Source organism: Leptopilina heterotoma, unplaced genomic scaffold, assembly GCF_015476425.1.
Source record: "Leptopilina heterotoma isolate Lh14 unplaced genomic scaffold, ASM1547642v1 Lhet_251, whole genome shotgun sequence".
NCBI classification, from domain to species: domain Eukaryota; kingdom Metazoa; phylum Arthropoda; class Insecta; order Hymenoptera; family Figitidae; genus Leptopilina; species Leptopilina heterotoma.
In genome coordinates this window covers 660,156-682,336 of record NW_025110965.1, presented here as the reverse complement: position 1 = coordinate 682,336, position 22,181 = coordinate 660,156, and the positions used below count along the sequence as shown (strand labels likewise).

Below are 22,181 nucleotides of genomic sequence, written 5' to 3'. Positions count from 1 at the left end.
TTTCTATTTACTTATGTACATATTTATACTTATATTTTTAGTATGAAAATTTTAATTGAGATCCTTTCATTACAAATATTGTTCTATATGACTTGTTTCATTATATTTCATTCAAATTGGTTGCTCTATTTTATCTTAAAACATACGGATATTTTCTTCGAAACAATATTTTTTACTATAAATTGTACTCGATACAATAAAAGTGTATTTCTTGCATCAAGACGAATCGATTTTATGTATATATATAAAGTAGATTTGATATTATTGGACCTTATCGACATATACAAAAATACAATGAAATAAGTCATATAAATATAAAATGAAATTGTAATTTATGTAGGGTAATTTATAAGTATAATGTTGTGGCAGAAAGATACATAATTTTACAAATATTATTCTATATTTATTTCCAAACTATCGGTACAAATTCAATGTTATTAAGAATATTTTTAAATATTTTCCAAACTCAGAAAACAAAATAATAGAAATTGTTCTTGATTGATGAATTGAAAAAATTGAGCCGGTTTTTACGATAAAAATTGTATATATATGCAAATAAATTTACACTTCTTTTGTGTATATCATTTCTACAAAACTACACTCTTTTTTTTGTTTCAATCGGAATAATCGGCACAATTTTTTTTTACATAAGTTTAGAATATTTTTTTTTTGTTTACTCAATCTATATTTCTCAATAATATATAAAAATGCAACATTTGTATTTGACCATTGTCGAAAACAGTACCAACATGCAAACAAGTTTTATGCTTTAGTTTCAGAATTTCAGAATTAAAAAGGAAAAATAAGTTGAATTATTATGGTCTAGTAGAAATTCGTGTGGCATTCTTTTGCTTTTAATGACTCTCGCCTTTCTTTCCTGCAACTCGTTTAAATTCGCCCATGTTTGTTGTCGATATTGGGGTTCCAATAATGACTAAATGATCGATTTGAGTTGTTTCTGCACCACTTTGATTATCCTTTACGAAAATCTGGAGATTCTGCACGTTTTGAAATTTAACGTAACGAAGAGGAACTGGGTTCCCTTCTTCTACATCTTTCGTTGTAAATCTGTAAATCAAAAAATTCTTAGAGTTTTTAATCATTTTATTTAAAAATTTTAAAAAATAATTGAATTTCGGAAGAATTACAGTTTTAATTTTTAGAAATAATTAAATTTTCAAAGGTTTTTCATTGAAATTATTGGAAAATTTTAATTCCCTGTGGAAAAATAAATAAGAATAAGTCGTTAAATTTTAAATAATTTCATTGAGAAAATCCGAAAATATTTTTTAAAAACAATTATATTTCTGAAAATAATTTTAAAAAAATGTTGACTTACAATTAAAAAATATACTTACGTAATATCTTGAGCACTGGTGTTGGAGTCCGCCATATCAAAGTCAATTGTTCTAGGTTGATTAATAAACAGCTTTAGAGTTTTGGGACCTTTCTCCGCTGGAGCCTTAATTTTTATAGAATGCACTTTAACAGCTTGCAGGAAAGTAAAAGAAATGATGAGTTGCTCATCGCAATCACTCTCCAAGAAGCCCTCGTCAGCCGACAAACACTGAACTAAAGGATGATCGTCAGATTCGTTTAAGCATTCACACTGTGTCTTTGCTACAAAACTGATCAAGTCCATCTACAAAAGTAAAATGTTTCCAACTTATGACAAAATACAAAAATTCCCGACAAATTTACAAATAGTGAAATTTTTAGCTTTCTCATGATTTGCAAAATCAAAAGAAGTTTTTACAGAATATTATTAACAAATTAAATGACATGTCGCGAATTTTTAATACCAAGGGAGATAACAAAGAAAGTTGTTTCATGTATTTAAATAACTTTAAAATTTCAACTTTCACTTGTTAGTGAAATTGTGTTTTGCAGATAAAAAATGAAACTGTAATAGCAGGGCTCGAACTAGGTCCGTAACTTTGCTTGAAGTCCGTAAAAGTCCATTTTTTTAAAAAAGGTCCGTAAAGTCCGTAATTTGATTCAAAAAGGATGAAAACTTCGTAAATTGTACGATATAATTTGGATAATTTTAGAAAAATTATAAATAATTGCAGAAATTAAACTATTTTCAAAAATAATAAAATTCCTCGTAGAAATTCAATTATGTTCCAAAATTTTTTTAAATTCTCATCAACATTTCAATTATCTTAAGAAATAATTAAATTCTTCTCCAAAATTTAATTATTTTCAAAAATTTTCCTCAATTCAATGATTTTCAATATCTACTATTTTCATAAAATTTTCCAAAAGAATTCAATTATTTAAAAAAAAATTTAATAAAATTCTACACAAACTTTTCATTATTTTCAAAAAATAATAAAAATTTCACAAGAATTTCATTATTTACAATTTATAAATTTCTTCGCAATCATTCAATTATTTTCATAAACAATAAAATGTTTACGAAGATTCAATTATTTTCGTAAATAATGAAATTCTTTTTAGGAATTCAATTAATTTCTAAAATTTTAATAAAATCTTCGTCAAAATTTCAATTATCTTTATAAATAATAAAATTCTTATCCGAAATTCAACTATTTTCAAAAATTTTCCATAATTTAATGATTTTTAATATCTACTGTTTTAATAAATTTTTTTCAAATAAATTTAATTATTTTCAAAAAATTCCGATAAAATTTTACGCGAACATTTCATTATTTTCTTAAATAATAAAAATGTCATTAAATTTCTTTGCAATAATTTCATTTATTTTCATAAATATATTCAATTTTTCAATAAATTATTTATTTTTGTGTTTAAATAATTGAATTCTCGTAAAATTTACTATTAAAAATTGATTTAAAAATGAATTTTAGTTGAAATTATACTACAAAAAATTGAATTTTAGAAAAAAATTACACATTTTTGCGGAATTTCAATTATTTTCAAAAAGTAATCAAATTCTTCGCAGAAATTCAATTATGTTCAAAACTTTATAAAAATTCTCGACAAAATTCCAATTATTTTTTTACAAGCAATAAAATCTTCTCCAAAATTGAATTATTTTCTACAATTTTAATAAAATTTTTGGCAAAACTTCAATTATTTTTACAAGCAATAAAATTCTTCTCCGAAATTCAATTATTTTCTAAAATTTTAATAAAATTCTTAGCAAAATTTCAATTATTTTTTAAAAATAGTGATAAAATTCTATGCAAACATTTAATTATTTTTATAAATCATAAAATTCTTTTTGGTAATTCAATTTTTTTCATAAATAATAAAATTCTTCTCCGAAATTCAATTATTTTCATAAATAATGAAACTCATTGCAGAATTTCAATTATTTTAAGAAACATGCAAGTATTCAATAAATTGTTATTTTTGTATTTAAATAATTGCATTCTAGTAGAATTTTCTCATAAACATTGATTTAAATATGGATTTCAGTTAAAATTTTAGATTCTAATTAAATTTTAAAAGCATTAGAGCGTAAATTTTTAGAAATAATTGAATTTTAAAAAGGTTACATATTAAAATCTTCGAAAATTTGAATTTGCCATATTTTTAACTAACAATTCTGGGAAATTAATTTTTTTTTTTTGAGAAACTTTAATTGCGGATTTTTTTTTGAAATTATTTAAAGTTTTTATTTTCTAATATATATTTCATATTGAAGAATTTACGAACAATTGAAATTTTGCAAAATTGAATTCTAAACAAATGAATTTGAAAATTCTTAAAGAACTTTTTCAAAAATTATTAAAAATAATGGATTTACAGAAGATGTTTAACCCCTTCAGTGTGTAGCTAAAATATAACAAAATGGTCCCAAAATGTGTAAGACCTTCTTGTAAATAAATTTTCATGACAATAGGTACTAAGGGGTTTTTGGGGTCGCTGATTACGATTCCGGTGTTAGTTTTCAAAAATTCAAAATGGCGGATCCAAAATGGCGGACACGATTTTGAAAAATTCATTGGATTCGCTTAAAAATCGTTACTCGGGGATTTTCGTGGTCGCTGATTACGAATCTGACATTAGTTTTTTAAAATTCAAAATGGCGGATCCAAAATGGCGGACACGATTTTGAAAAATTCATTGAATACGCTTAAAATTCGTTATTCGGGGGTTTTCGGGGTCGCTGATTACGAATCTGTTATTAGCTTTTCAAAGTTTAAATGGTAAGAATTATTAAAAGAATTTATCCACTTTTAAAATTTTTCAAAATTTTTGGCGACCATTTTGGATGAAAAATTATTTGTTTTTAAAATCTTACTTCAGATTCGTGATCAGCGACCCCAAAAACCCCCGAGTAAAAATTTTTAAAAGAATTTATCCACTTTTGAAATTTTTCAAAATTTTTGGCGGCCATTTTGGATGAAAAATGATTTATTTTGAAAATCTGACTTCAGAATCGTGATCAGCGACCCCAAAAACCCCCGAGTAAGAATTTTTAAAAGAATTTATCCACTTTTGAAATTTTTCAAAATTTTTGGCGGCCATTTTGGATGAAAAATGATTTATTTTGAAAATCTGACTTCAGAATCGTGATCAGCGACCCCAAAAACCCCCGAGTAAAAATTTTTGCGAATATACGTTAAGATGTTTTCTTGTTCGGGCCATGACGTGTATACACGTCATCCACTGTTTGGGCCAGTTTTTTTCATGACGTGTATACACGTCATCCACAGTCAAGGGGTTAATTAAAAACACGAAAAAAAATTCAATTTTGTAAAAGTTACAAAATATTGCAAAAATTCAATTATTTTCAACAGTAATAATATTCTTTGCAAAAATGAAATATTGTTCAAGAGTAATAAAATTCTTCTTAGGGATTCAATTATTTTCACAAATAATAAAACTCATTGCTAAATTTCAATTATTTTTAATACAATTTTTATCAAATTTCTCGAAACATGTAATTATTCTTAAAAATTTTATTAAAATTTGTTGATAGAATTTAATTATTTGAAAATTTGTTGATAACGATTCTTTATGGGAATGGAATTTTAAGAAACATTCAATTATTCAAGTAATTATTTATTTTTGTATTTAAATAGTTGAATTCTAGTTGAATTTTTTTAATAAAAATTGATTTAAAAATTAATTTCATTTAAAATTTTAGATAATAAATGAATATTAAAAGCAATACCTATAGCGTGAATTTTTAAAAATAATTGAATTTTGAAATTATTTTTTTTGAAAAAGTTTAAATGAATTTTTTAACATTATTTTAAGTTTTTATTTTGTAATATTTATTTAATTGAAGAATTTACGGATAATTGAAATTTCGTAAAATTGAATATATAGAATATAGAATATAGAATATAGAATATAGAATATAATATAATAATAATAATATAATATAATATAATAATATAATAATATAATATAATAATATAATATAATAATAATATAATAATATAATAATATAATAATATAATATAATAAAATATAATATAATAATATAATATAATAATATAATATAATAATATATAATAATATAATATATAATATAATAATACAATATAATATAATAATATAGAATATAGAATTTTTTCTAAAATTATTAAAAATATTTGATTTAAAGAAGAATTGTAGTTAAAAATTCTTGTAAATTATTTTATCACTCGGTCATCTTTAATAATTATTTGTTATAAAACATGAAGAAATCGATTATCTTCATCGATATCTTCATGTTTTATAGTTATGAAAAATTTAATTTATAGTTTTAAGTTCTCTTTTTTGACTTGGACTGGTTATATTCTCGTCAGTAATTGGTCCGTAATTTTTTATTTTTGGTCCCTAAAGTCCGTATTTTTAAATACTTTTACTGGTTCGAGCCCTGTAATAGTATATTAATCAACAAGGGGTTAAAGGCAGCAATTTTTTTACGATGGTTTTTGATTCCCGAAATGTGAATGTAAACAATTTGGCTGCTTTGGCCCCGTGTTACTTACGATACTTTTTATTTAAAAGGCAACCTTCCATCTGTAACCTGTGATTCTTTTGGATATCTTGATAAAATTTTTTTGAGTTTACAACTTATTATTTCTATAAATTAATAATTCGCCGACAAATACCACAAACGCCAGACTGAGCCCACTGCTAATAATACAAATCAACAACATCTTAGCATGAACAATCTCTTTCTTCTCAATTGTTTCCAAATCCACTATTTTCATCCTCCCCATCACATAATCGAGTAATTTAACTTTCCATCTTTCCGCAAGTCCTGATTCCCGTATCAATTGAAGTAAATACTCTACTTTCTGCCTATACGACGAACCTGGTTCAAGAGCAAATATTTGCATCGTTGAGTATAAAGTATCAGGAATAATATTCATTACCTCATGATCTTTTCTGTTGTACTGTAACAAATACCAATCGGCAATTGTTTGTTTCAGAACGCAAGCAACATTCTTCTCCTCAATCAAATCTTTCAAACACAATTCAGGAGATTGGTAAAGTTTATATTTCCTAGCAACCATCGCAATGATGTCTTGATCCTTTGTCGTATTAATCAAATAGAATGTATTCATCTGTGTACCAATGTAAAGATTCGATTTATTCAGATCCTTGAAGCTGTTAATTTTAAATTGATTATCACTCACAAGATTAACGCCAGTGAACCATGCGAAAATTTCCGACGAGAAGAAGAAAGACATCCAAATCATGGTCATGAAAATAATTCTTTCATGTAACTTTTGCGGCTCATTGCCCGATGATTTTCCAAGGAGGATGTTAATAATCGCCATTGGATTGAAAACGGTAGCATCAAGCTTGTACAAATGCTGAAGACTTTGATTTATTATGTTGATAACGATTGCAAATGGAATTATGTAGAAAACTGATGCTCTCATTGAACTGGATTGAGAATCAGTTAACTTCGGTACTAAAGCAACAAGTTGTTCGTATTCAGCTTTTGCATATTCGAGGTAAAATTCTAAGTTCTTTCTCCCGCGATCGTAATCATCGTGAAATGACAAGGAAGTAACAGTTACAAATTGCAATTGTCTGTGGAATATTTTATAAATTAAACCAGTTGTTTCGTTTTTGTTGAAGGAAAATCTGCCAAAATTGTTTTCCTTTGTTGCAAACATCATTGATTGAAAATTCATTCGTTGGGAGAATATTTTCCCTGCGTATGAATCCTTTCCGAATGTTTCAATTAGATGATCTGTGGAATTCATTTTCAGGTATGCCAAAGGTGGTAGTTGGAATATTCCAACTTTCAGTGGATAGCGATTCATATTTAGTAGTTTGTCAGGAAATAAAACAGTCTCTCGACTGAACTTTTCATTCTTGTAGCCGAAAAAAGGATTTAGTTGATGAATCCTAGTTTTCTTTCTGATAATTTCAACTATCGTCACATCAAGAAATTGCTCGCTGATCCACATTTTACGAAGGAATGTCTCTTTATCATCAACTGTTTTCGAAAAGTGTACAATTAAGCATCTTGGGCGACTTTTCGCGCACGACAAGAGGGCAATTTGCGTCATTGATTTCTCGACTTTTGCGTAATCTTCCCCATTATGTATTATAATAATTAAAGTCGTGTCTCGTACATTTAACAACGTTCCGAAATTAAAAAAATCCTCAATATTCTCATCATGGAAGTGCAAAGAACTCGAGTGGATTGTTGGTAACTTTTGCTGAATTTTTTTCACGATAGCAAGTTGCCCAGAACCACTACCATCAGTATTGTTGTCAGTGAGCAACAAAATTTGATTAACGTCAAAATTAATCGAGTTCACTACGACGCGACATCGAATATTTGACGATCTACTGTCTCGTGTCTATAAATGTTTTGATACTTCCACCAAATTGTTTTGTCACTTTTAGCAAAAATAGATGGTAGAAAGAAAATTATGATTTTGAAAACAACCGGCATTTTTAATTCTTAAATTGAAGCTAAAGAAGAGGCGAAGAAATAACTTGAACTGGAGGTGACGAAATGACAACATGAACTCAAAACCTTTTGCGACATGCAAACATGCAATTTGCACCTGTTTAAATAATTTCACACACCAGCAGTTTATTTACATACTTTAACCTTGTTAAACTACAAACAGGACCAGAAATTACAGTTCTGAGAGAAATTGCATTTCCTTTAGATAATAACTATTGTTGTACACAAATAGGGAACGAAAACAAAAATATCGATCGAATTTGATTTGGAAAGAAGCAGTGGGCCATAATTGAATAATTATTTTCAGTTAATTTTACTGCAAAATTAATATTCAGGGTGGCCACTTTTTTCATAAAAAAAAATTCACGGTCATTTCCCGGTCATAAAGAATAACTCTGAAAATAAATTATTCCATGAAAGATTGAAAGAATTTTCTGATTTTTAGACAAAACTTTGACTTTTTCCCAAACCCTAAAAATATTTTAGTTTACTCCAAAAATAATTTTGAACTTAAATAGATTTTTTGAAATAAATATTTAATAAAAAAAAAAAAATTCAAATTTCAAATCCTTTAAATTTGAATAATTTTTAAGAATTGCTACTGTAACTTATTAAATTATTATAAAGAAGAAAAAATTTGAAAAATTTCAAAAATCATAATTTTAAATTTGTTTCCCATCCCTGGCATTCCTAAAATCAACTTTTTCGTCTTCCCCCATCTGATTTTTCATTTTTTAGCTAAATGAAAGCTTTTCCAAAAAGAATTAACCATTTATCTTCAAAATTGGGAAAAGTCCTTCTTATGCATAATTATTTTCAAAATTTCAATTCAATTATATTCTAGAAATTTTAACTAAAATATTTCTAAAATCCACTTGTTTACAAGACGCAATTTCATGAAATTTTGAATAATTTGAAAGTTTTTCAATGAAATATTACATATTTAAAAACAACTAATTTGAAAAAATGTGAATAAAAATATTTTTAAAAACTAACTTATTCAGAAGTTTTAAATAAAATCTTTTAAAATTTAACTTTTTTAAAACTTCAATTTGAAATTTTTTTAAATTCAATCTATAATAATATTAGCAATATTAATTTAACATTCTAAAATAAAAAGAATTTAAAATTAAATTTAATATTTTCTTCTTCTAAGTCTGTTATGTTGGACAACAAAATTCATAATTTTTTTATAAATTTTAGAAATTGATTATTTTTATAGTACTTTTGTTAAAATTCCCTGACAAAATAAATAGATTTTATAGAAGATCATTCAATCTTTTTTAATGAAATGTAATTAATATGTCTTAAAATAAATATTTCTATTTTTTCCCACAAAATAATGTGTGTTTAAAAAAAAAAATTTCCAAAATCCCGGTCATTTTTTTTTAATTTAAGAAATGTTTTTGAAAAATTGCATCAAGCTTGCAACAAACTTGCATGAAATTTGTAGCAGTCGTTCAGAAAATTTTTATAGTAAGCTTTCAGAGAACTTTCTGTATCACAGAAAGATTGCCAAGCAGTTGACATCTTGCTGGCTATGACAACCTTGCAGAAATCTTTTGCTGCAAGCTTAGTAAAATTGCACGTTAATCTTGCTGTAAGCTCTCGTGCTATCTGGGAATGATCTTCAAATTCAAGAAACAATTTTTTTTTCTTCATTTAAGAAATATTTTCGAAAAATTACAGCCAACTAGCTGCTACCTTTCAACATTTCTTAGTAAGCTTGCAGCAATGTTTCACGTCAAGATTGCAAGCTTGTAACAACCTTTCAAAGATAGTTCGCAATATAATGAACATTTTAGGCAAGCTTGCGTCAATTTTGCACTTTCAACTTCGCAATATTGCACGGTAAACTTGCCACAAGCTTGCAAGCTATCTGGGTTCAAATGTTTCACATTAAACTTTTTCTAAAATGCATTTTCTTTCTGAAACATATTATTTTCAATAATTATCATTGTAATAACTTTTTTGAAATTATATAGAATACTTTTTGAACAAAATTTTCTAATTGTATCACTAAATTGAAATTTTAATAGCCTTTTTTAAATAGTTAAGCAACTTTTACAGAAGCAGGCGGAAATGAATTGAGCAGATGAAATATTTGGATTTTAATTAACTCATCGAAAACTTTTATGATAAAATATTTTACAACATATAAAAATTCAGTTGCATTAAAAACTCTAAATTTAGATAAAATTTTCCAAATGAAACATTTTCTAAATTATAAAATTAGATTTTATTAAATTCTAAATTTAGACATTTTTTATGATTAAATTTTACAATTTTATTATTTTGTCAGAACAAATAATTGCTGATAGTTATTAAAATTTTAATCGTACATTCTGAATTAATAATTAATAAATTAATTAAATATCTAGACGGAATATTTCTATAACTTTATATTTTGCAATGCTTTAAATAGCGATTCATTTGATGCAAGTTATTAACCAGGAGTTTATGTATACTTACTGATTCGGCAATAGGAAGAATATAAAGCTGGCTCTGGTGGAGGGAGTGAAGTATATAAAATAATCGAGATATTTTAATTGTTTCATAAAAAGTCTTGCCACGAAAGAAAAAAATTTTAACACTTAATTTTTTGTTTCCTTTAGTCTCTTATTTTCTTCGTAAAGATTAAAAACTATTTTTCATATATTTCCATAAATAATTATCAACAATATTTAATAGAAATTCTTTTCAAATGTATTTTTTGTAATATTTATATAACAAACTGCTGCATTTTTCAATTGTAAATTTTTCTCTAAATATAATTTAGTATTTTAAAAACAATTTTAAACTAATTAGTAAAAAATATTAATTAACTGTAAAAAATATATGAACATGCTTTAATGATTTATAAAGTCAATGGCTGGAGAAATTTTTTCAAAAAAAGCATTAGAAATAATTTTCTAGCAAATCCGTGTAGTAATGTGTTGTTATTAGTATCAAATTCTTTTTGTTTTGCAATTTGCAAAATACTAAAATAATTTCAAAAAAGTTATTACAATAACAATGTTCATTAAAATAGTATTTCAGAAAGGTTTAAGCATTATGAAGAAGTTCATGTTACTGATAGAATGTTTATTTAATAATCTACAGTTTTCTAAAGTAGACCCATACAAAAAATGACAAATTATGTACATACTCTTCAATTTAAAAAATTCATAACAAACGCAATGTAATATTTTATAATTAACTATATTGAGAGGCTGTATTAAAATTACCAACAGTTATGCTTTTACTTTTACACAATTAAACAGAAACTTTTAATTAAAGTAAAAATAACATAAACATAACCTTAAAATGATTTGCTTCTTAGGTACCTTTCTTCGGAGCGCGTCACATTTACTTTTTCCATCATTAATTTACAATTATTCTAAATCCAATGTTTCTAATTTTTTAAATTTAACTTTAAATTCGCAATCAGCGAATTCGATGAATTTAAAAAAAATATGTCTGCCATATTGAATTTTTATTTGTTATCCACGATCCCGAAAACTCCCGAGTAACGAGTTTTAAACGAATGCAGTGAATTCAAATAAAATGTCCGCCATATTGGATCCGCCATTTTGAATTTGTCTTTTTAGCAAAGAATTAAAAAAATTTTCCTACTTGATTGTATGGTCCCTTTGATCCAGCCCCTCAATCTTCTTCAATAACGGGAAAAATTGTAGCAATAGATTTCAAGATGTTTCAATATTTATGAGCAATAAAATGAGGTACTTTTCAGGGCCAACAGTATATCTTGTTTGTTTCTGTAACTGTAGAAGTAAACCTACAGAGCGTATTTTTCTGCAAGATTACTTTAAGCTTAAATAAAACATTTCTTAGCAAACTGTATATGCTTCTTTAAAGTTTGTTGAAAGATTACATTATCATTGCTTAATATTAATAAAAATATGCAAATTAAAATTTTCTTAAAAAATCACTTATTTTAATAAAAATGTTTTTCTTCAAATTCATCAAAAAATAAACTGCTTTGAATGAAGATACTTAAAAGTACATAAATAATTGAAAAATTCGATTCTGATTTCTCATTAGGAGACAACAACAAGTTATTTGCTATACTATACTGGTAATATTATTTCATCCTCACAGATGTAATCTGATATTAATGAATCACTTAGAAGCACATCTTAAAATGCGACTTCTGCAAACTTTATCATTAGCTTATCTATTAATGCAATCTATCTAAATAGTGTAAGCTTAAAGTAAGCTTACAATAATGTATTATGTTGTGTGGAAGATTCAAGTCTTTAACGATTTTCCAAAGGGGAGAAAATAAATATTCTTATTAATTTGAAATTGAAATCTATTGATTGTCTCCCTTGGAAAAAGTATTCCAAAAATATAAAATCGCGACAAGAGCTAACATGCCAAAGATATGAAGATAGACATTATCAGAAGATCGTACATGTCCAGCAACGGATCCCTCGGTGTCTTCAGTATCACCACTTCCATAAAATTGTTGGATTTTTGATTCTAAAGTATTTTTGTCAGCTCCTTGACAAATTCCCAATTTACTTCGATTTCGAAAGAAAATAAATGTAGGCATTGCCGTTACACCTTGATCCAATGCAGTGTTGGGACACTTGTCAACGTCAACTTTCAAAAATACTGCATTCGAATATTTCACGGAAAATTGATCGAAGATTGGAGTAATTCGTTGACATGGACCACACCTGAAAAGAAAATATTAATTTAACATTTTATAGCAAAATTTATTTCACCCAATGTCGCAGAAAGTAACTTTTTGGAAAATTATACTATAAAAATAACTTTTAAAAAACTTAATAATATTGCTAATAAAGAAATTTTCGTATAATCGTTGAGATATTCTCTTTTAATTATGAACAAGCATAATAAATTCGGCGACCGCAGGACTGCCTTTGTATTTATGTTAATTTCTTAATATAAATTTTTCAGGATTATAAATGTACATTATTTGTTTATTTAACCTGCTTAAAGTGTGTAATATATCTGCATTAAGATTGACAGGTAAAATATTATCTTTTCATCAATATTTTTTCACGTTCAAATTTTATTATAGTTTTATTACACAGGACCACAAAAATTTTTTAAAAGGAAGTATTGATCGGACCATGTGTTTTATGTTTTTTGGGTCGTTGAATTCGAATCCGAACTCAGTTTTCCACCATCACGTCAAGTTTCTTCACAAATTAATAAAATTCGTAAAAACTGACTGTAAACAAAATATAAATAAAAATAAGCAGAAGATTCTATTAAAGAACAACTTTAACACACTGAATAAATATTATATGATTTTAAGCAATCAAAGAAACTCGTGAATATTCAAAATTTAAAATGGCGGATCCAATATGGCGTCGATTTTTTTAAAATTTATCCAATTCGCTTGAAACTTGTTACTCGGGGGTTTTTGGGGTTGCTGAATACGAATTTCACCTTAGTTTTCAAAAATTCAAAATGGCGGATCCAATATGGCTGACCAATTTTTAAAAAATGTATAGGATTTACCTGAAACGTTATACTCGGGGGTTTTTGGGGTCGCTAAATACGAATTTCACCTTAGTTTTCAAAAATTCAAAATCTGGTAAATTTTTAAAAAATTCGCTAGCCATATTGGTTCCGACATTTTGCATTTTTTTAAACAAAGATAAAATTCGTATTTAGCGACCTCAAAAACCCCGAGTAACAAGTTTCAAGTAAATCTGATAAATTTTTTCTAAAATCGTCAGCCATATTGGATCCGCCATTTTGAATTTTCAAAAACTTAGATGAAATACGTATTCAGCGACCCCAAAAACCATCGAGTAACAAGTTTCAAGTAAATCTGATAAATTTCTAAAAAATTCGACAGCCATATTGGATCCTCCATTTTAAAGAAACTTGACGTGATGACGGAAAACTGAGTTTGGATTTGAATTCATCGACCCAAAAAACAGGGTCCGGTCAATTTTTCCTTTAAAAAAAATTTCGTGATCCTGTGTTATTAGGGTTATTGGGTTAAAAATTTGACAAAAATATATTTTTCCAGTTCTGAATGTTAACAGTTTTCAATGTCAAAGTGGCGTCAAGGGCGAATTCCGTAGAGGCCCAAGACTCTTGCCGTCCTCTCTTCGGGGTTTCCAGAATATATACTTGTGATATTCTTGACGTGTTTTAGACGTTGTTAAATAATATATATTAATTAGTTTATCTTATAAATGAAATGCACTCAAGGAAAAGAAAATTATAATGGATGGATTCCACGTCAGTTCAACACACTTATTTTCATGACTTGTTGGGATTTGGCTGTACTTTTGTAAATTTATTACTTTTATAGTGATAAACAACTCCACCAAATATTTTTTAAAAATTTTAAAAATTACCAAAAATATGGCATTTTTAAAATTTTTGTCTTTTTTTTAAAGTGCTATAACTTTGGTTCTAATTAACCGATTTTGGATTTTCAAAAGAGGATTTCTTTGGTTTTAAGTATATTTTAAGTTAAAATTAATATAAAAAAAAAATTCAAAATTTTTTTTTTGAAATTTTGAAAAATTAAAAATCCGTTTTTGAAAAAACATTATCTTCGATTTTTTCAAAATTTTACTAAATGTTAGGGCAAATGTACTTTACATGTCCTGTAAGTTTTATCTTGGGATCTCAAAGGGATTCGGAGTAAAAAAAATAAAACATAACCACGTGTACGGCGATAATGCTATAATGTAGCGCAAGCGTTAAGAACTTATGGGGCAAAATTCCTGAACTGCCCAGGTAAAAAAATGAATTTTCTCTAAACTTTGCTAAAATGTTACTTTTATTAGTAGAAGTGTAAATATAATTTTTTTTTAATTTGATAAAATATTTTTTGAGTTATAGAGTTTCAAAATGTTGATTTTTTTGAAAATATCTTTTTTTCGATTTAATATATTGACAGGGTGTCTAGTAATTTAGAAATATAAAATTCCCGGGGTTTTCCCGGTTTTTTCCCGGTATGTAAATAATTTTCCCGGATAATTGAAAACTAAAATTTTACAGTAAATTTAATCGTAATATTTGTAAAACTTATAATAAGAATTGTATTGTGATTTACTTGACGGTAATTTCATGTTTAAAATCAAAAACAGGTGTCGCATCACTGTAAAAATTTGGCACAAGCTTCCCAGTGGGCAAAAAACCATCATTGTTTTAAAAACGTTCCAAAAATGTTTTTAGAACGTTTCATGTCTGCCAAATAACGTCCCAATAACGTTATATGTTTCTAAAACGTTTTAAAAGCAATGGAACGTTTTTGGAACATTATTTGGCAGACATGAAACGTTCTAAAAACATTTTTGGAACGTTTTTAAAACAATGATGGTTTTTTGCCCACTGGATTGTCACATCGAAAATCATTTCCCATATAAGTTAGGTCTTAATTGGACAATAATAAAACATTGTCTAATATACGAAGAGAATCAATATACAATTCGAAATTGAAAAAAAATTAAGTTAAGCGTTGAAAAAATGTAACTATTTTTTCCAACAACATAATAAAGTACTTCATAAAAAAATTCCCGGATTTAAAAGAAAATTCCCGGGGGTTTCCCGGTTTTTCCCGGGAAAAAAAAATTCCCGGGGTTTTCCCGGTTTTTCCCGGATTCCCGGTTCGCTAGACACCCTGATTGATAAGTAAAATTAATCAAATTTAAAGTAGGAATAGTGATTTTTAAAGGGGTTTTCACGGGCTATAAGCTGGTGACCTTTTTTCTATGAGCCATGTAAAAATCAGAGTAGAACCATGGAACTTTTTGAAGAAATTAATTATAAATCATCATTTTCTATGTAAAATAATGATAAATTATTATTTTCCTCAAAAATTCTCATGGTCCGACTCTGATTTTTACATGGCTCATAAGAAAATCAAAGATGATGTTTTTTCAAAAACGGATTTTTAATTTTTCAAAATTTAAAAAAAAAAAAATTTTTTGAATTTTTTTTTATATTAATTTTAACTTAAAATATACCTACATAAAACCAAAGAAATCCTTTTTTCAAAATCCAAAATCGGTTAATTGGAATCAAAGTTATAGCACTTTAAAAAAAAGACAAAAATTTTAAAAATGCCTTTTTTTGGTAATTTTTAAAATTTTGAAAAAATATTTAGTGGAGTTGTTTATCACTATAAGGGTGATTCTCCAAAAAACCTCATTTTGCATGTAATCAAAATTTTCTAAATAATTATAATCATTTGGGAAAATACCAAGTCATATTTCCCTATTTTATCACTTTTTCTAAATGTTCTGCAAGAAAAAGTTGTAAAATTTTATTGTTTAATACATTTTTAAAATATTTTACCACCTCAAAATCGATTTTCTAACCTGTCATCTAAGTGCTTTTCATTTTTTCAATAGGTAAAACAATTATTTAAAACATGAAAATTGGTACTTTATTAATTTTTTCTAAAAGTTATGATATCTAAGAATAATTTTCAAAAATATAAATAAAATATGTCGTGTAGTTTTTTTAAATATAGAAAATGAAATTTGTCATGTAGTACCGCGTCATTCCTCTCACTCGTTGAATATTATCCAATATTTTTGCTGTGGGTAGAGATATTGATTAATTATTGTGATCAATATTTAAATTAACATCTGTAATATTAATTTCTTAAGTTACTTTTTAAAAAATGTCATTATTTTGCGTTAAAAAAATTAAAATTGAGACATAAGCAGAGATTCACAACCTAAAGCGTCATTCCTCTCACCCCTAATAAAAACAATATTAATATATATAAATTGATCGCAAATTTTTTTCACATAAAGTTATCCTTTATAAACATGATAGGGCATTCTAAGCTGGAGGAAAATTATTTGTCAATTAAATAAAATTAAAAAATGTTGAAATCGTCATTCCTCTCACCCGTCATTCCTCTCACTTTTTTGAATAAAAATTAAAAATTGATATGATTGTCGGTTGTTTACAAACTGCCAGTGAAAAGTGAACCTAAAATGTATGAAAAATAATTTTTGACAATTGTTTAAAGAGATTTTTGATAACTGTAAGTATTTCAAAATCTATAAAATTTATAGATAATATTAATAAATTATAATTTTTAAATAATTTTTTGTAAATAGAAAAATATATATAATAAAAAACGCCGGCGCCAAATTTTAACCTCTTAATTTTTTTGTAAATTTTAATTTAAAATATATCCCAGGCGCGAAAGACCAGTGCTGACGATGGGTTGAAACTTGACTGAGTCTTGAACGCCCAGCGTGGGTAACCCAGAGTTGAAGCAGTCTTTATATCATTGTCACTCAATATTGGTTCAGCATGGGACACCAATGTTCGTCCCATGCTCGATTTAACACTCGGTCAATCTTCGTGAGTGGAGCTTCAACATCCAGTCTTTATTCAAGCTTGAATCAATCTTGATAGTTTATTTATTACCGTGTGCACTTAACAATATTAGATATAAATACTTATAAATTATTTAATATTAAAATATTATTTCTGATAATTTTTAGTAATTTTTTATACTATTTAAAAATTATTATTATTAATTATTATTAAATAATATAATAAGTATTATTATTATTGTTATTAAGATATCAATTAGTAAATAAATATTAATATTTATTTAGTGTATAATATTTATATTAATTACATAAGATTCATATCAATAAAGTTAAATTATTATATATTATTTTTTTTCTTGCACAGAGTCAAATTATTATTTCAAAGTTCAAGAGTTTCGTTTATCTGAAAAATTTTCAGTGAAAAAAATGCTCATTAGGTAGTAATAAATATTTATGCCTAGTAGTTTTACACTAGGTTTAACTGTTTACTGAATATTATCAAAAATATATTTTTCGTCAAACGCGCGCGACTAAACACAAATAACCTTGAGACGTTGCGATTGTCGTGCTCCCACCATCCCATCTACTCAATGCTTTCCCCTCATGACGTCACAGGCGGGGAGTGCATTGAGTAGATGGGATGGTGGGAGCACGACAATCGCAACGTCACGCTGTAAAGTCTCAAGGTTATTTGTGTTTAGTCGCGCGCGTTTGACGAAAAATATATTTTTGATAATATTCAGTAAACAGTTAAACCTAGTGTAAAACTACTAGGCATAAATATTTATTACTACCTAATGAACATTTTTTTCACTGAAAATTTTTCAGATAAACGAAACTCTTGAATTTGAAAATAATAATTTGACACTGTGCGAGAAAAAAAATAATATATAATTTAACTTATAAAATTATCAGAAAAAATATTTTAATATTAAATAATTTATAAATATTTATAGATAATATTGTACAGTGCACACGGCAATAAAGGAACTGAATATTGTAACAAGATTGACCGAGTCTTGAATCGAGCATGGGACGAACATTGGTGTCCCATACTGAGTGACGGCACTGGCATTGATATAGTAGATTAGGCGAGAAGCCTTCCAGCCTTCTGTGGCCGAGCGGTTTAAATGCGTGCGTTGAGAACTTTCGGTATGCGTTAGGGGGGCGGGGTGCGTGAGTTTCGATCCCACATGCGAGCGAATATTTTTCATTCTTTGTTATAAGCGTTTATATAAAAAAATAAAATTGTGTGTTGTGTCGTGAATAAAAAATGTGAACATGTTTATAAATAATGTTAAAAGTATGTTAAAAATCAAGAAAAAAATGTAACGATTAACAGAAAAATTGTCTTTTTTTACTAAAATTATTTTTTTAAAATTACTATTCAAATGATATTTATTGTTAGTAATATATTCTTATTTATATGAAGATAATATAATTATTACAAATAATAACTTATTGTCATTAGATGTATATATTATACACACATAGATGGATTAAAATAATAACAATAATATTTATTATTATTATTAATAATTCATATATTCACATTATATTGAATAAACGTGAGAAACGAGTAAATTTGGGAACAGTGGAAGCAGTCTTGTTTCAGTCCTGCGTTAGGCGTCCGCAGCATTGATTGAGCATTGATGTCCAATGCTGAATCAAGGCTCGCGCTGCAGTCTGGAATCGGTGTTACATTAAAGCTTTGATCATTCCTGCTCTCGCTGATTCACTCATGCTCAATCAATGTTGACCAATGCTCGGCCAATCTTTATAAAGCCTGAACTCGGCGTCACTTCGCGCCTGGGATACTTTAAAAGCTAAAAGTTAGCATGATCATGCTATAGAGGTGGTAGATTTTTGAAAGCTCAATATAATTGACTGCATTAATCCATAAATAATAATTTTTTTTCTTTTCTGTTTGTAACTCACAAAAAGGAGTATTTCGGGAGAATCACCCATAAAAGTAATAAATTTACAAAAGTACAGCCAAATCCCAACAAGTCATGAAAATTAGTGTGTTGAACTGACATGGAATCCACCAATGGTGACTAAATTATTTCAAAGTTGTCAATTTCAGGAAAAATTATATTGATCGTTGTTAATGGACTGAACGCGGTAAATGAAAATGTAGGAATTATGTACTTACCTTCCAAAGTATCTGCCTTGATCCAACCCATGGATCAAGGACAAATATCTGTAATAGAAGAATATTACAAAAAAGAATTTTTTAAGAAATGATATATTTGCTGATCAATTGGTAAAGAGCTGATGAATTTCTCAAAAATTTAAATTATCACGATTGCTTTCCGAGAAGTGTGAAGAAGTTCAAAAAAGGCCGTAGCAGTATGAGCATGTAAAAAGTGCCCCCTCTTGGATTGGGTCCATATTTAGAGAATAATTTTGACCTATTATGAGACTTATTTTCACCAAGTTTCAACTCGAAAAAAAATTTTGTTTTTGAGTTATACAATTTTTTTGAAAAATTCAAAAAAATTCAAAAATTTTTTTTCCCTCCAAAATGGTTGAACCGATTTTCATGAAAAAATTTTTTTTGTACAATACAATATGAACAGTTAATAAAAAAAAATTTTCGACCAAATTCTAACAAAGAAAGTCAGTAAAAAGTCAGTAAAAAAAAATTTTTTTTTTATTTTTTTTTAAAAAACATTTTTTTTTATTGAAATTTTTTTTGCACCACCGCCATTTTTTTTCTATAAAGTAATAGTCCTTTCAAGAGTAACATATATTTTTTGCAAGATGATTGAAAGGGTACTTCATACTATAAAAAATAAAAAACCGATTTTTGGCCCCTAAATAGTACAGTTTTCTATATAAACGAGAAGCCAACATTTTTTAAAATTACATTAAAAATTAATTAATACTTAAATTAAATTTCTAAAAAAGTTAATAATATATGCCTGTTTATTGTAAATATTGATTTTTTAGTATGTACAAGGTTAATTAAAAAAGTAAATGGACGTACACTACCGTCGGGAATTACCGGTACGGCTGCACGCGCACGGCCCAAAAACATGTCAATCACTGAAAAAACGATTTATTTGATTCAAAAAAATTTTGTTTAAATCAAACTTAAAATATCTTTGCTATACAGTCAAACAAATTTCAGTTTAATTCAAACATATTTTTTGGTTCATTTATAGAAATAATATATTCAATTCAAACAAAATTTAAGGTTGATTTTAAATTATTTCTAATCAACATTTAAGTTTGGATCAAACATAACATTTTTAAACATATTCTTTGTTTAAACCAAAACAGAAAATATATTTGAATTAAACACAATTATTCAAACAAATATTATTTTTGAATAAAAGCAGTAGATATTTTCTATATATATTGCGGGATCTCACAAACCGATTAAGATTTTAAAACTCTTTTGGTCTTAAGTTAAAGATAAAACTTAAACCTATGTAAATTTCAAATTTTTTCTACAATTATTAAAAAATATGCCAAAGTTGAAAAAACTTCAAAAAATTTTTTTTTTTTGTAAATTATTTTGAAAAGTTGATTAAAAAATCAATATTTACAATAAGCAGGCATATATTATTAACTTTTTTAGAAATTTAATTTAAGTATTAATTAATTTTTAATGTTATTTTTAAAAAATGTTGGCCCCTCGTTTATATAGAAAACTGTACTATTTAGGGGCCAAAAATCGGTTTTTTATTTTTTATAGTATGAAGTACCCTTTCAATCATCTTGCAAAAAATATATGTTACTCTTGAAAGGACTATTACTTTATAGAAAAAAAATGGCGGTGGTGCAAAAAAAATTTCAATAAAAAAAAAATGTTTTTTAAAAAAAAATAAAAAAAAAATTTTTTTTTACTGACTTTTTACTGACTTTCTTTGTTAGAATTTGGTCGAAAATTTTTTTTTATTAACTGTTCATATTGTATTGTACAAAAAAAATTTTTTCATGAAAATCGGTTCAACCATTTTGGAGGGAAAAAAAATTTTTGAATTTTTTTGAATTTTTCAAAAAAATTGTATAACTCAAAAACAAAATTTTTTTTCGAGTTGAAACTTGGTGAAAATAAGTCTCATAATAGGTCAAAATTATTCCCTAAATATAGACCCAATCCAAGAGGGGGCACTTTTTACATGCTTATACTGCTACGGCCTTTAACTCATGAATAGGTCTGGAAACCTCTTTTAGATAAATAATCTATGTTACAACATTAAATTAGCTCTAAATTTTTGTGAAAAACATTTTTAAAAATTATTACTTTTTAGGCTATGGTACTTGTACCTTGACGTCAAGCTCGCAGTATCATACGCTTTTTAAAAAGTTTAACAGCTCTAAATTTTTAAATGCGGTACTACATTAGCACTAAATTCTGACAAGAAAAAATTTTGTTATGAAAATGGTACTTGTAGGTTTACCTCTACATAACCTTAACTGAGTACAGTCGATTTATCGACAGCACAGAAAATTCTTGAAAAAATTTTTAACGTATAATCATTATTTGAATTAATAACATGAAAGTTTACATTAATTTGATTGGCTGGACTGTTTTGAAGAAATATTGAAAAACCACAAACAGTTTCATGAATGTCTAATAGAAAATAAATAAATATTACTTAAGTGCCTTCCGTTGATAAATTTTTCTTTCCACGTTTCTTTTTTCTCGCTTTTTATCTTCTCTTCTTCGATTTTCTTTCATTTTTTCACATCATATTATATTTTTGGTTTCTTTGTGATAAACAACATAAAACAAATAAATGCGAAACTTCAGGTCCATGAAGTTTTAAACGTTTAAAAAACGAAAATTTTAAACTCCATCAGACCAATTTTTTTTTTATACAAACGTTCAGGAAATGTGTCAGGGAAGTCAGGTGACACATTATTAACAAATTTCAACTTCCGGAAGTCCGCCATCTTGGACCTGATTACCCCGAGAAATGTTAAATCATCGTTTAAATACCCGCCACCAATTTTTTTTTCAGCGAAACTTTGAGGGATTGTTA

The 22,181-nt window shown here is 26.6% G+C and overlaps 2 protein-coding genes across 2 annotated transcripts; both read right to left on the bottom strand.

Annotated features, from left to right (window-relative positions):
* Positions 1 to 381: 381 nt before the first annotated feature.
* Positions 382 to 21,892, bottom strand: LOC122503275 (thioredoxin-like protein 1). The gene is made up of 4 exons (XM_043613748.1): positions 21,795 to 21,892; positions 12,291 to 12,558; positions 1,359 to 1,642; positions 382 to 1,068 (listed from the first exon to the last, which is right to left on the bottom strand). The coding sequence occupies exons 1-4, from the start codon at positions 21,875 to 21,877 to the stop codon at positions 855 to 857; spliced, it is 849 nt and encodes a 282-aa protein (XP_043469683.1). The 5' UTR covers positions 21,878 to 21,892; the 3' UTR covers positions 382 to 854.
* LOC122503273 lies at positions 6,077 to 8,246 on the bottom strand. The gene is made up of 2 exons (XM_043613747.1): positions 6,312 to 8,246; positions 6,077 to 6,250 (listed from the first exon to the last, which is right to left on the bottom strand). Exons 1-2 carry the CDS (start codon positions 7,461 to 7,463, stop codon positions 6,227 to 6,229), a joined length of 1,176 nt encoding a protein of 391 aa, XP_043469682.1. The 5' UTR covers positions 7,464 to 8,246; the 3' UTR covers positions 6,077 to 6,226.
* Positions 21,893 to 22,181: the final 289 nt, after the last annotated feature.

Bases quoted from the DNA above. Each gene is read 5' to 3' on its own strand.
- LOC122503273 (XM_043613747.1), bottom strand. From the start codon at position 7,463: ATGACGCAAATTGCCCTCTTGTCGTGCGCGAAAAGTCGCCCAAGATGC. The intron at 6,251-6,311 runs GTAATGAATATT...CTCTTGAACCAG, and splicing joins ACAACAGAAAAGATCATGAG to GTTCGTCGTATAGGCAGAAA.
- LOC122503275 (XM_043613748.1), bottom strand. From the start codon at position 21,877: ATGAAAGAAAATCGAAGAAGAGAAGATAAAAAGCGAGAAAAAAGAAAC. The intron at 12,559-21,794 runs GTAATATTTATT...TTTTCTTTTCAG, and splicing joins TATCAACGGAAGGCACTTAA to GTGTGGTCCATGTCAACGAA. The intron at 1,643-12,290 runs GTACGATCTTCT...TTACTTTTGTAG, and splicing joins AGGGATCCGTTGCTGGACAT to ATGGACTTGATCAGTTTTGT.